Below are 15,080 nucleotides of genomic sequence, written 5' to 3' on the forward strand. Positions count from 1 at the left end.
GGTCCGGAAAAACCTGAAAAAAAGGTGCCCTAACAGAAAGTTCACTCAATCTCCTTGCTGTAGTGATCGCCACCAAAAACACAGTTTTGAGAGTGATCAGTCTTAACGAGCAAGATTCCAATGGCTCAAAAGGTTCTCCTGTGAAACTGTAAAACTAATGAAAGATCCCAAACTGGGAAGGGGGAATTTGTAACAGGTCTCTGCCTACTTAGGGCTCTGAATAGCCTCATTATCCAGGGGTCTGACGCTAGATGCCTTTCCAGAAACACGCTTAAAGCAGATACCTAACCCTTCAGTGTTCCAAGGGCTAAACCTTTATCTGCCCCAGCCTGCAGGAACTCTAGAATGGCTACAGAGCTGCGCACATTGAAGGAGCTCTCTGAGCACCAGCTATTGAACTGCCTCCATACCTTTAAGTAAATGGTCTGAGTTTCCTTTTTCCTGCAACTTAGGAGAGTGGCTACTAAACGATCTGAGAAGCCCTTGCCCTTCAGCAATTCCTCCTCAGAAGCCAAGCTGCAAGGTTCCACCGCTCCACCTGAGGACAGCAGATTGGACCCCGAGAAAGGAGATCTTCCTGGACTGGGAGAATCCAGGGGGGTTCTACAGACAGGCCCTTCAGAATGGAGAACCACGGCCTCCTGGGCCAGTGAGGTGCGATTAGGATAAGGGTAGTATTCTCCACCTGGAACTTCAACACTGCCGGAATCAGCACGGGAGGGGGGAAAGCATAGCACCTGGAGAAACCCCAACTCTGTGCTAGTGCGTCCACCCCCAATGCCCCGTCCCCCGTTTATGGAAAAGAAGATGGCTACCTTCGCGTTTTCCCTCGAGGCAAAGAGGTCTATCGAAGGAATCCCCCACCTCTGGGTGATCATTTCGAAGACTTCCTGCTTGAGAACCCAGTTGCCTTCTCAGTGTTCTCCTTTTGAGGAAATCTGCCACCTGATTTTGCTCTCCTTTCAAGTGGATCGCTGAAAAGGGACAGGACATTTGCTTCGGCCCACCTGAGGATGGCTTTTGCTAGGGCCCATAAGGATCTGCTCCTGGTGCCCCCCTGTCTGTTGACGTAAGCTACCACCGAGGAATTGTCCGACCTGACTCTTACATGATGCCCCCGGAGTTCTCTCTGAAAGGTCCTGAGAGCCAGATCTACTGCCCTCAGCTCCCTCCAATTCGAGGATCTCTTCGACTCCCTCCTCTCCCAGGTACCTTGTATCAAACGGGAGTCTAGGTGTGCACCCCAACCTGAGCTGCTCGCATCGGTTGTGACCACCCTGGATATTGGTAAAATCCACTCTAGGCCTTGGGACAAATTTGCTCCCTTTCTCCACCACCAGAGGGACCTCTTTACCCGAGTTGGAACCGAAACCCAAGAATCCAGAGACCCCTGGCTGTGGTCCCAAACCTTCAGTATAAATAGTTGCAGAGGACGGTAATGTAATCCCGCCCACTGAACTGCTGGGAGCGTAGATGTCAGCAAGCCCAACGCCGACATGACCTTCCTTACAGAGATCTGACGGCTGCCCTGGAGAAATAACAGTGCTTTGTCTACCTTTTGGATTTTTTCTAAAGGAAGGAAGACTTTGTTCTGTTGAGTCTAACACATACCCCAGGAAGGTGACCCTCTGGGAAGGATTTAAGTTGGATTTCTCCAGGTTCAGAAGCCAACCCAGGCTTACTAACAGGTCTCTTGCTATCTGTAGATCTCGAATCAACTGCGTCGGAGAAGGGGCAAACAGGAGAAGATTGTCGAGATACGCGATCACCGAGACTCCCGAGACGCAGGAATCCCAGAACTAATGCCATCACTTTGGTGAAGATCCAGGGGGAAGAGGATAGCCCAAAGGGAAGTGCTTTGAACTGCAGGTGTAGCACCCCTACTGAGGTTCTCACTGCCAGCCTGAGGAAACGCTGGTGGCTCTCTGCGATGGGAATATGCAGGTATGCATCTTTTAAATCTATCGATGCCATGAAACAGTTTGGTGGAAGAAGTGCTTTCACCGAGTAAACTGAATCCATCCGAAACCTTCTGTAGATGACAGACATTCAGACGCTTCAGGTTCAGGATGAGCCTGAACTTTCCCAAAGGCTTGCGAACCACAAAAACGTGAGAATAGAAGCCCCTGGCTGTCTCTCCTGCTGGGACCCGTACTACCACTTCTTGTTCCTCTAACTCCTGAAGAGAGGAAAGAAGGGCAGACGATTTTTCTGCACATTTTGGCAGCTCGGTGACAAGGAGTCTCAGAGGGGGGAGTTCTGAAAACTCCAAACGGTAACCTCTTCTGATGATCCCCAACACAAACTGATTGGAGGTGATCAACTCCCACTGTGGGAGAAAGGCCCCCAACCTTCCTCCCACTGTGACCCTGTCATTGAGATTTTTTGGGCTGTTTAGGAGGGCGAAAAATTGCTCCCTCGCGCCCCTTGCCCTTGAGCCCCCAACTTTTCTTCTGCCGATCAGTTCTAGAGGCTTCAAATTTTTTCTGAGGATGAGTCTTCCTTTTTGACTGCTCCCCAAATTTCCTCTTAACGGGAAAAGCCTTTTTCTCATCAGCCGTGCGATCTAGCATTGCTTCAAGACCTGGCCCAAACAGCAAGTCTCCTGTAAAAGGGATCCCACAGAGCTTTACTTTGGACGCATTATCCCCCTGCCATGTCTTCAGCCATAAGACCCTCCTGGCTGAGTTGGTCAGAGCCGAGGACCTTGCAGACATTAGCACGGATTCAGCTGAAGCATCCGCAATGTATGCTATCCCCTTAAACAGCATGGGAAAGGAGGATAGAATAGTCTCCTTTGCCGTCCCTGCTTCAATGTGCGCATTAATCTGGGTAAGCCAATACTCCATATTACGAGCCACCACTGTGGCTGCCATGGCCGGCTTAAGATTTCCTTGTGATGAAGCCCAGGCCTTCTTTAGAACTGAATCCATTCTTCGATCCATAGGGTTTGAAAGTACCCCCATGTCTTCAAAGGCCAGATCAGTATGTCTGGACACCTGGGAAAAGGCAGCATCTAACCTGGGAGATTTATTCCAGACCAGAGCCTCCTCTTCCGCAAAAAAACCTTTTTAATGCACCAGAAAAGAAAGGTTTCCTCTCGGGATCCTGCCATTCCTTCCTAATGGCATCGATCAAGACGCCATGAACCGGGAACACGCGCTTTTTCTGTTCCCCCATGCCCTTGTACATCTGATCATGGAGTGACAATGCCTTCTTTTCCTCTTGTATGCCTAAACTGGTATGAATGGCTCCCAAGAGCTCATCCACTTCTTCCAGGGAAAGTTTATACCGTGAGGTTCTATTGGATTCCCCATCCAAACCCTCACCGTCCGATTCCCCTTGGGAGTCTGAGATGACACGGTCAACCTCTTCCTCAACTTCCTCTCTGGAGCCCCCTGGATTCTCTCCCCCCATGGGAGGAACATCCACTGGGCTAGGTGGTACACTCTGCTACGCTGGTGGAGGGGTGTTATGGGCCTGAGGCCACTGAAAACTAGAAAAAAGTTTTTTGAAGGACTGGAAAGTACTAGAGAGTTCCTTCACAGAAACCGCCAGATCTGCACCCTGTTCTGCTGCCTGCTCCCTAACCAACCCCTCAATGCACTCTTTACACAGTGCCTTGGACCAGGAAACCCCCATAGAGGCTCTACATGAAGGACACTTCTTCCTAGAGAACAAAAATTGGAAAAATACACTTCTTCCTAGAACCATGGGGGGACTTGCTCGTGGCTTTCTGAAAAACAGAAATAAAAGAGAGAGCGCAGCATAAGATTTAAAAAGGAAAAGAAACACCAGTGCTATTTAGAGGACCACCGGGAGTGCCCCCCCCCCCGGATCAACCACCACCAGGATCCCAGACACACTGCCCTTCCCCCCGACCACCAAGGGGGAAAAAAAACACCAGTGGAGCTACTGGTTATAAAGGGAACACATCCCCAGGGTTCCCCTTACCTTTGAGTGGCTGGTGCTGTTACCCCCAGGAGCTCTTGAAGCCTCTGCCTCGGACATTCTCCTGTTGAGGAAGAGTGGTACAAACGTGCCTCCGACAGCTGCCTGTACAACTTTAGAAAGAGAGGCTGCTCCAGCCAAACGCTTGGTCCCCTTTCACGCACCGCGTCCGGAACCGGAAGACGCGGATCCAACGAAGATGTCCGCCCCCACCGGAACGGACGTCGCCCGTCATCCGGTCCGGCCTCCAGCTCCAAGCCGACTGCAAACAGGGGGACCTTGGACGTCTCGTTGCAGCGCCCCACCGGGCGAAACGAAGGGATGGACCTCCCCAAACTTCCTGCTTTCCCCAAGGGAAGTTTAGAGTGCGTGTAAAAAGGTCAGTATGAAAGTTCAGCTCCCCAGCCGACCGGACTGCCTATCCTGTTGTAGCACCCTCTGGGTGAACGAACGGATGGACCTCTCAAACTTCCTGCTTTCCCCAAGCGAAGTTTAGAGTGTATGGTCAGTACGAAAATCCAGCTCCCCAGCTGACCGGACTGCCGAAAGTAGTCCTATAGACGATCGGACTGCCTAGCAGGGCCAGAGCTCCGCTCCAGATAGCTTCAGTCTCGCCAACTGATTTAGCTAAAGTTCCTTAGCGGTGTCTCCCCACCGGAGGAAACACCATAACTGAGGGACGGAGGGAGGACGAGGCTTAAATTGTGGAATTGAAGGCGATGTTTCCTAAGAGGGGAGGAGCCAGGGTCTCTAAGGTGGCTGTCCTGAAAGACGAACTTGGGAAAATTATATTTTCCCTGTCAAGAGAACCAAGAGAATATCTCCGTATTGACTCAAAAGGCTGCTTCCATAAGCTGACAGGACCAAAAGTAAATCCCAATGGTTCAGAGGTGACCAAAATGGAGGATTAATCTGAGTTACCCCCTGAATAAAGCTAGAAACCAGAGAGTGAGAAGCAAGTAGAAACTACTGAAGCAGACAGCCCATGGTCTTATTTTAGAATGTGGGTCTCAATAGCCAAACCGTTAAACTTAGCGTTTGTAAGGGAGGATGGCATACTGGACCTTGCAAAAGGTCAGATCTCCAAGATCTAGAGTGAGTCTTACCTCTGCTTGGCTCTGGACCTTAAAAGGTTTGAGCCAAAAAACCCTGTTCCACTATCTGATAACACCGACTGGGATATCAGCTGATCCAGAGACACTTTTCTTTCTCCTCTTTTTTCTCTGGAACCTTAGGAGCATTCTTTGAGGAGACAGACACTCTTGCATAAGACTGCAGCATCAGCAGCCCTAAGGTGCCCACATGCAGCACCCAAACAGGACCCAAACCCCGAACCCTCGGATCGAAAGCCGACTGGGCCACCTGGGCTTTTGAAATTTTAGAAGTAACCTAGAGAAAAAAATAAAAATAAATCGCATTACTCTGCTCTTAACACGGTTCCTGCCAGACTGAGAAATGGCAGGACCTTTCCCCTCACTCAAACAAGTGGGTGTGCTCCTTCATGAGAAGGTCTTAGGCATTCTGCTTCATGGGCTTTCTGCCCCCAAGATCCTGGTGCTGCCCCTGGGAACTTTCTCCTGAAGCTGACGATTGAGACCGTCGAGACTGCCTAAAGGCAGATAGCTCAGGCATAGGAGAGGCTGCATGATTAAAGGAGAACTGTTTGAACCTCCTTTTACTGGTAAAGAGAGCTTTACCCCTTTTGGATGCACTTATCCACTCTAAATAGTCATACCCCAGGAAGGGACACAGACTTGCTAAGGGTTTTCACCTGGTGCTTCGGCTGACCAATATTTCAGCCACGGACCTCTGCCAAAATGCACTAGCCCAAGTATAAGCCATAGGGCTTAAATGATCGAGTCCTTCATAGCATCTGAGATACAGTGCGTCAAATACACCAGCCCCTTGCCAGGCCTGCTGATCAGGCAGAACTTTCAGGTATCTCACACCTGTTCCTTAACCCCTTGGAGTCCACCTTCTAATGCATTGGCATGGTTCAAAATGTGCTCCACCACAATAGTGGAGCAGATGTTAAAGGGTTAATGGACTGAGCTACTCCAATTGCGGCCAGAACTGCAAAAGACATCTTGTCTTTAAAAGGAAAATCCAACCTTAACTTGCTGGATTCTTTAACATCAGTGCATTATCCACTGGACATTTGAGAACTGCTCACTGAGGTGATTGCAGCATTAATAGCTGGAACCCCCCCCCCCCATTTCTTTCATAAAAATGTTCCCATTCAGAATACATAGCTATGCATTTTTTGTGCTTTTTGCATCTTGCAGATTTGCACTACAGAACTTGTTCCATAGGACACTATGTTAAATTGACTCCCAGGTGGGGGAGGTTCAAATGAACCCCAATAGAGGTAGATAACTCAAGAGCCTGTGGAAGGCAACATAAGGGTTAAGTAAGGGAGTAGACCAACACCTGACTTGTGCGGTTACTCCCTCCCTGTTGGATCCTCTGAAGAGGAAAAATCAGTATCTTCCAATATTTGGGAAGATCTACCTGATCCCCAGCCTCCTGCACCTCAACAAAAGGGCCCAGAGGACTAGATGGGAATCTGCTATGTTTAGTCCTACTAAGGAGAGACATCATAACAATCTTTTAAATAGCAGAAGAAAAACCTGTTTGTATGAAATACAGGGACAGAAGCGTTGCTGGTCAGCTCTGCTGCTGCTCATCAATGCCCAGCCTGATGCAATAGTAAATGTGCCAAAGGAATACCTGCATAACCAACATCTAATGTTACTTTGCTCCTGTGTCCCTCCACAGCTGCAACAAATAGATATGGTGCCTTTAAACCATGCCTATTGTGTTTGGACATCTGAGGACAGCAACACCACGCTTTAACCCCATCACCCCCCCCCAGTTAGCCATGACTTTCCCATCATTTTTCTTTCTTTTTTTTTTTTAAAACAGCTCCCACGTGAGCAGCATGCTTCCGGTCCCTGGGACCCACAGGATGAAGCAGCATGGTGCAGGGGGGTCTTCAAAGCTGCTTAGCAGCGTGCTGATTGCACCAGTGGTTTTTTTGTTTTTGTTTTTTTAAAAGAAAACCTAAGCGCTTCTTCCCCCCCAGGAGAGGGGGAAGACCATCACCACAGGTGGGCGAATGTTGGGGAGAAGAACCCCCGCAAGCTTACCGGAGGTCTTGTTGTCTGCCTGGAGGAAGAAGCATCTCAGCTCTGACACAGCATTTTTAATGAAGGGAGTGCCAGTGTCTAAAGGTGGTCTATAACCCACATAGTAACTACTATGGCTCTGTGTTCCCTGATGTATGAAAATAAATTGCATTCCTCTCCAAAGTGTCCTGTTGGATTCATTCTATGCAGACAGCAGCCCTAAACGGCCTAAACACCATGGGGTTGCTCCAGAAAGTCAAAAAGATCAGTCTACTGCAATATATGCAGATTTAATGGATTTAATGGATGTATATGGACAGACCAAAGGACTTTGGATTTATTAAACATTTTTAGAGTCAATGCACTATGCTTTCCAATGTGGTGCCCTGTCTAGTTCCCTCCTCTCGACTTGCTCCTTTTTTGGTTAGGGCCAGTCATTTTTCATGCATAGATTATATGTATTTTTTTGTACCTTGACATTTGAGGGCTTGTGTTTTTGTTTAAAATTTTACTTTATCTTCTTTATCCTTCGTGGGTTTTGTTATTTGATTTTCTGTTTAAGAGTTTCCTTTTAGAGTGAGAGCGACAGCTGCACACATCAAAGCAATAGGGTCCCAGGGTCGTATCCCAGGGTCATATGTAATTTTGGATTGCAATAAAAACTTCAATTTCGGTTTCAGTGAAAGACCAGTTCCATGTGCAGAGGCACGTCTTGGATCCATGGAGCACATGGCCATGCACATCTGCCCTTCCTACTTAAATACACTGCCCAACCTCCAGATTGGGGGTGCAGATGACTGTTAGCAGTATGGATTTTCCATTTGCATATGGGTACAGGTTAAAGACTGGTGCCTCTGTTCATATAGAAGCTTCATCCAGAAATAAATAGAATATCTCTATAGCACACTGTCAATCTGAGAAAGGAAACCTTTATGTAAAAGAATGATATGCTTGCTATTTTATCAATTATACATTGTCCATGTACTCCAAAGATGTGAAGTGAATATGCAGGGCGGATGGATGGATGCATCAGGGTTGCCTGACTATTAGCACAATCCAGTAACCATGCTAATAAAATCCCCTCAAATGTCACTCTACAGTATTATATGTCAATCCTATCCTCTAATATGACCAGCATATTAAATACATTTTAAAGGTAACAATACAAAAAAAAAAAAATTTAAATAAAAATAAAAATACCCCCCACATCATACTTACCTGCTCTGTGCAATGGTTTTGCAGAGCCGCCTGACCCTCCTCTTCCAGGGTACCAATGAGTGCCCCCATAGTGAAACGATTGAAATGAGGGCAATCATTCACAAGCTGGTTCTGTGTCTATTGGCACAGAGAGTGGATCAGAGACAGACCCACGCTACCTCCCCCCCCCCATCCTTACTCACTGGCTGTGATGGACAGCAACAAAAGTTAACAGCTCCCACTACTGTGTCTGAGCCTATGAGGGAGAGAGGGAGCTGCTGCCCTTGTGCACTGTGCTGGATCGAGATCGGGCTCAGTGTGTCGATACATAATGAAGATTTACCTTAATGCACTAGGGTAAAAAAACATTCAGCCTTTAGCTCCACTTTAACCTTTCACCTCCCTTATCCAGCACATCTGTAAATTAAACCCTTCATAGCCATCATAACTATGACTTTATCCCTTTCACCCACCAATACATTGTTATAGGTCATGTACTCTAAGTGGTTAAATTAGTTTTTTTTTTAAAACAAAAAAGGAAAGTTATAAATATTGAGAAGTCTACATACCTATAGAGAGGAACAGTGCCCTCGTGTGTCTGCAAGAGACTGTGTACTTGAGAAGCAAATGTTTTTAAGGAAAGGATAACATATGGGATTATGTATGAATCCGGATCAAAGTCATGTGTGCTAGAATAGAAAGGCAAAAAATACTATATTAGGTACATACACAAAAAAAAAAAAAAAAAAATGTATTTAGTCAAGACAGCATTGCATACATAAAACATTAAACAGATTCATACATGTGAGGAGAAAAAAAAAAAAAAAAAAAGTTTCTATGCAGGTTCGTGGCTAATCTGCAATTTAACACAACTAAAGATATTGCAGCTTAATACGTCCTAAAATGTTGTGGCTGCAGCTAGTTTTTTTCTTTTTCTTTTGTTTTTTTTAAGCCAGAGAACATTTTCAGCATAGTAAAGAAACACAGAATTTTGTTACTTGCCGAAAAATTTATTTCTTGGAGTTCATTAACCACTTCAATACAGGGCACTTTCACCCCCTTCCTTCCCAGCCCAATTTTCAGCTTTCAGCGCTCTAGCGCTTTCAGTGACAATTGCGCGGTCATGCTACACTGTACCCAAATAAAATTGTTATCATTTTGTTCGCACAAATAGAGCTTTATTTTGGTGTTATTTATTCACGACTCCGTTTTTTTTTTTTTTTTTTGCGATATAAGCGCAAAAAAAGCGGAAATTTGGGAAAAAACAATATTTTCTTTTTTCTATTTGAAAAGAAATCCAATAAAATCTAATTTTGTCATAAATTTAAGCCAAAATGTATTCTGCTACATGTTTTTGGTAAAAAAAAATTCCGTTAAGTGTATAATAATTGGTTTGTGTGATCACGGACATATGTACGCAAATGATCATGTACATATGTGTGCAGGTGATCACGTACATATGTGTGCAGATAATCATTGGGACATGTGATTTTAGTGGGACATATGTGGGGGACATGTTTTTATTATTAGGGACATGTGTTTTTATTATTTGGGGACATGTATGTTTTGGGGACATGTGTGTTTTGGGGACATATGTGGGGACTGTGTTTGTACTGTGTGGTGTGTTGTGTGTTTACACTACACTGATGATCAGTGAGTAAAAAGCTGTAAAAAGCAGCCCATACTCACTGATCATCAGCCGGCTGCAGCGTTCTGCTCTCCTCAGCGGTGACTTCCGTGTGAGGAGAGGAGAGCCGATTGCCTAGCAACCGGCTGTTTGTTTACATCACATGACGGCCGTGATTGGACACGGCCGTCATGTGATCAGGAGGGCCAATCACAGAGCCTTCCTGCCGATCTGAGATGTGCCGTGTCCGGGTGACACGAGCACATCGGGATCGCGCCGCTGCGCGGGCGCGCGATCCCGCTACTCCTGAAGGACGTTCCTGAACGTCCTATCAGGAGTAGACGGCTCCCACCCAGCCGTATATATGCATTGGCCGGGTGGGAAGTGGTTAAATAAATTCTAATGCCAACATTTCATTTTTCTGATATGTGCCTGCTTGTATCATGTACTTGTATAAAACAGTACGCTGTTCTTTGTATTACTTCCTTTGCGTAAAATACCTGGTGTCCCTGCTATTCACTATTGAAAACTGACCACGCCAAGCATAACTGCAGTTTCTTGCCCCCTAGCCCTCTAAAATCATTATGCAGCTGAGAACAGAGGGTATGTGATCAAGAAAAAAAAAAAAAAAAAAAAATGTATAAGGTTTGTTTTTCTTAACACAAATGTTTTGCCCTTCATTTCCATTTTATAAGCTGAGGGGTTTACATATACTCAGATACACAATTTAACTGGGTAACACGTCTGCTTAGAGGAGTTAGACACTAGCAAAGTTATGGCCAGACAGGTTTCAAACCACCCCCCCCCCCCCCCTCTAAAATAAGGTTTCATTTTTTTGCAGAAATGGTATTAGGAGTAGATCACAAAAAAACAGATCGAGGGAATCTGTCACTCAATGAAATCTAAGAAACCTATCTAACAGCAAGAAAAAAAAAAAAAAAAGTTTTTTTACTTGCCTGTAAAAAGCTCTTCCTTGAGTACATCACTAGTCTGGATAATTATACCAATGGGTTATGCCACACCTTCAGTGGAATGGATCCCGGAAAAGCAAAGCCTGAAACCCTAGCCTTGCATAGCCCCTCAAACCAATGAGACAGCCAAAAGTAATTCCATGAGAAGTGAGCAACTCATCATATAATGACCAACAAGCCTAAATAAGTGGATCCATCTAGTATTGGTGGATTGTGAAACTGCCTGACCTTTTCACAAACCTACTGGCAAAGTGAGGGGAAATCAGAGTGAAGGATCGAAACAGTGGCAGATAAGGAGAGACTCTAGCCAAAATGTCATTCCAAAAGCCTCTCTAGGATGCCTAGGACAGTGTTTCGCAAACGTTTTCCAGCCTCAGTCTCTAAGCATCCCAGTCTAAGGGTTGGATCACATCACTATGCGTCAGGGAAGGTGTGCAAATTCCTGATACGCAGACAAATGTGCTGCTATTTAGCAGACAAACACACATAACAAATATAAAATGCGGCTGAGCCATTTTAACCACTTGCCGCCCGCCCTATAGCAAATAGACGGCGGCAAAGTGGTTGCATAATCCTGACCGGACGTCATATGACGTGATTAGGATTATGAGCCGCTGCGCGCCCCCAGGGGCGCGTATCGCGGCGATCGTTGTTGCGGGGTGTCAGTCTGACACCCGGCAACTACGATCTCGGTAAAGAGTCTCCGACGGAGGCTCTTTACCACGTGATCAGCCGTGTCCAATCACGGCTGATCACAGTGTAAATAGGAAAAGCTAGTGATCGGCTTTTCCTCACTCGCATCTGTCAGACGTGTGTAGAGGAGAGCCGATCGGCTGCTCCTCTGACAGGGGGGGGTCTGTGCTGATCGATTATCAGCACAGCCCCCCCCCCCCCCCCCCCCCCGAGGATGCCCACACTGGACCACCAGGGATGCCAAGGACAAGGTATGCCACCCTAGACCACCAGGGATTCTAGTCAGTGCCACAATGGATGCCAATCAGTGCCCACAATGGATGCCAATCAGTGCCCACAATGGATGCCAATCAGTGCCCACAATGGATGCCAATCAGTGCCCACAATGGATGCCAATCAGTGCCCACAATGGGCATCCCTGATTGGCATGCATTATTGATTGGCACTGATTGGCATCCATTAGTGCAATATATTATAATACAATGCCGCCTATCAGTTCCCATCTGTGCCGCCTATCAGTGCCTACCCATACCCACCTGTGCCGCCTACCCATACCCATCCATGCCAATTTGTGCCACCTATCAGTGCCCATCCGTGTCGCCCATCAGTGCCGCCCATCAGTGCCACATATCGGTGTCCATCAATGCCACCTCATCAGTGCCACTTCATTGGTGCCACCTCATCGATGCCCATCAGTGCCACCTTATCATTGCCCATCAGTGTAACCCCATCAGTGCCCATCAGTGAAGGAGAAAAACTTACTTATTTGCAAAGTTTTGAAACTGAAAAAAAAAAAAACTTTTTTTTTCAAAATTTTTGGTATTTTTTTATTTGTTTAGCAAAAAATAAAAACCATAGAGGTGATCAAATACCACCAAAAGAAAGCTCTATTTGTGGGAAAAAAATGATAAAAATTTCATTTGGGTACAGTGTAGCATGACCGCGCAATTGTCATTCAAAGTGCTACAGCGCTGAAAGCTCAAAATTGGTCTGGGCAGGAAGGTGTTTAAGTGCCCGGTATTGAAGTGGTTAAAATTCCCAAATTGTCCTCATTTAGATACAGGAGGCAGCAGCCAGAATCGTACACATTCTGTGGCCAAGACTGAAGTATATACCTAGGTAATGGAGCATGGCTGCAGCATATAGATGCTGCATTTTGGGGGTTAAAACAAGCATTGAGGCAGTGACATATCACATCTTCAACGCCTGTCAATTGCCTCTGAAACGTGATTGCCACTGCCATTATAAGCCCTAAAAAAGCGTGAGGCAGCCCTGGGGCAACAACTGCCTGAAACTGGCATTTAGAGGAGTCCTGAAAAGCCACTTCATAAATCTAAGACTGTCTAAATAGACAAGAGAAGCGGTCTTGCAAATTTGGGAAACCATTGTCTTTGCCAAAAACCCCAAGAGGCAATCACAGGCCTAATACAATGATCCTTGACAAGTTTAAGCAACAATCTGTTTGGGCCAGTGAGAAATGGTGGTGCAAGAATCTAGATCTTCTTTACAGGGAACCCATCAGGAATAATAATGAAAGCAGTGGCTGAAAGGTAAACCAGCAAAAAACAAACTAGACATTCAGGCAGGGAAGGGAAAATGACTTCTAACGTACTAGGGCCAGACAGAGGCGGAAGAATATCATCTTGGTTCAGGTAACAGGTGAAAATCTTAGAAAAAGGAGAGACTCTAGACTTCAAAACTACCTCGTCTTTTTGTAGAACCAAACACGGTTCTGTAGAAAAACAAACTGCCTGCTTATATACATGCCTTGTAGAGGTAATGACAATTAGGAAGGCAACTATGAGTGAGTAGAAAAAGGAATATCTGGTGGGTTCAAAGGGCACTTTCTGAGATGCAGGGAGAACCATATTCAACTGGAATGGAGTCTCAGGTAGTTAAACAGGCAAAATTACAATGGGAGGCTAGGGGTCTTTGAAATATAAAAGACTGAAAGTTGTTTTAAGGGCAGAAGGTTTTTTATCTCAATGCATTCTATGCATTAAGATAAAAAAAACCTTGTGTGTGCAGCAGACCCCCTCTACTTATCCGAGGTCCATCATGATACAGCAATGTTGCACGAGAGACTCAGCTGTCTGGGACTCCCTTCATTGGCCGAGACAGCAGTGCAACGTCATTGCCTCCCACTACTAAGACAGTGAGCCAATAAGGAGAGAAAGGAGGCCGGGCAGCCTGCGGCTCTGTGTCTGAATGGACACAGGGAGCTGTGGCTTGGGTGACCCCATAGCAAGCTGCTTGCTGTGGGGTCACTGAACACAAGTGAGGGGCCAGGAACACTGAAGAGGGACCCAAGAAGAGGAGGATCTGAGCTACTCTGTGCAAAACCACAAATACTAATCCTGACTAGGGGATGAGGCGACCACCCGGTTCGGTTCGCACCAGAACTTTCAAACGGACCGAAAATGTGTGCGAACTTTAGAACTTCATTGAAGTCTATGGGACTCGAACCTTCAAAACAAAAAGAGCTAATTTTAATGGCCAATATGCAATATATTGTCCTAAAAAGGGTCTGGGGAACCTGGCTCCTGCCCCAGGGGACATGGGTCAAAGCCTAAAATGTTTTTAAAAACTGCAGTTTTTTCAGGAACACTGATTTTAATGACAATTAAGGTGAAAAAAAGTGAAATATTCCTTTAAATATCAGGCCGGGGGGGGGGGGGGGGGGTGTCTATAGTATGCCTGTGAAGTGGCACGTGTATCCCGTGTTTAGAACAGTCCCTGCACAAAATGACATTTAACGGGGAAGAAAAAAAAAAAAAAAAAATGTTTAAAACTGCTTGTGGTTTTAATGTCCTATCTGGTTCCGGCAATACGGATGAAAATTATTTAGAAAAATGGCATAGGTAGCCCCCCTGCCCATTACCAGCCCCTTTGGGTCTTGTACGGATATTAAGGGAAACCCCGTACCCATATTAAAAAAAGGAAAGGCATGGGGCCCCCAGGCCCTACGTACTCTGAACAGCAGTATACAGGCGGTGCAAAGACAGGGACTGTGTAGGTTTGTTGTGTTAAGTAGAATCGGTTTGTAATTTTGAACTGGTACATTTTTAAAGTGTAGCTCAAAAAAAACTTTTAGGAAAACATAGGGAAGGGTTACCACCCCTGAATAAGTCAGCGGTAATATGCACCTTACCGTTGACCGCACTGTCCAGCAGGGCAAGGACATTGCCTTCCACATGCCAGTAGAGAGCTGAAGTCGCCTTCCGTGAGAAAAAGTGGCATTTGGGGACCTGCCACTGAGGAACCGCACATTGCACAAACTCACGGAAGGGGGATGAGTCTACCAACTGAAAAGGCAGCAGTTGAAGTACTAGCAATTCAACCGCTGGGCATGTGGATGGTTGGGAGTGAACTTCTTTCTACGATCCAGCATCTGGGGCAGGGAAATTTGCCTGCTACAATTTGACGTGGGTGTAATGCTAGCAGAGTGCCCGCAAGTCCTTGGCTGTGACACCTAATTCTACACCTTCATTCCCCTCAGTGCAGGTTTCAGAG

At 46.2% G+C, this 15,080-nt stretch overlaps 1 protein-coding gene across 6 annotated transcripts in view; it reads right to left on the reverse strand.

Annotated features, from left to right (window-relative positions):
- MARF1 (meiosis regulator and mRNA stability factor 1) overlaps positions 1-15,080 on the reverse strand; it is a 502,817-nt gene that overhangs the window by 243,771 nt on the left and 243,966 nt on the right. For all 6 annotated transcript variants that reach the window (XM_077448919.1, XM_077448921.1, XM_077448922.1 and 3 more), the window contains one exon: positions 8,846-8,965. In XM_077448919.1, the coding sequence (XP_077305045.1) occupies positions 8,846-8,965 (120 nt within the window). The remainder of the gene's footprint in view (positions 1-8,845; positions 8,966-15,080) is intronic.

Source organism: Lithobates pipiens, unplaced genomic scaffold (assembly GCF_037356315.1).
Source record: "Lithobates pipiens isolate NorthernLeopardFrog02 unplaced genomic scaffold, aLitPip1_a1.2 Scaffold_22, whole genome shotgun sequence".
In the NCBI taxonomy this organism is placed as follows: Eukaryota; Metazoa; Chordata; class Amphibia; order Anura; family Ranidae; genus Lithobates; species Lithobates pipiens.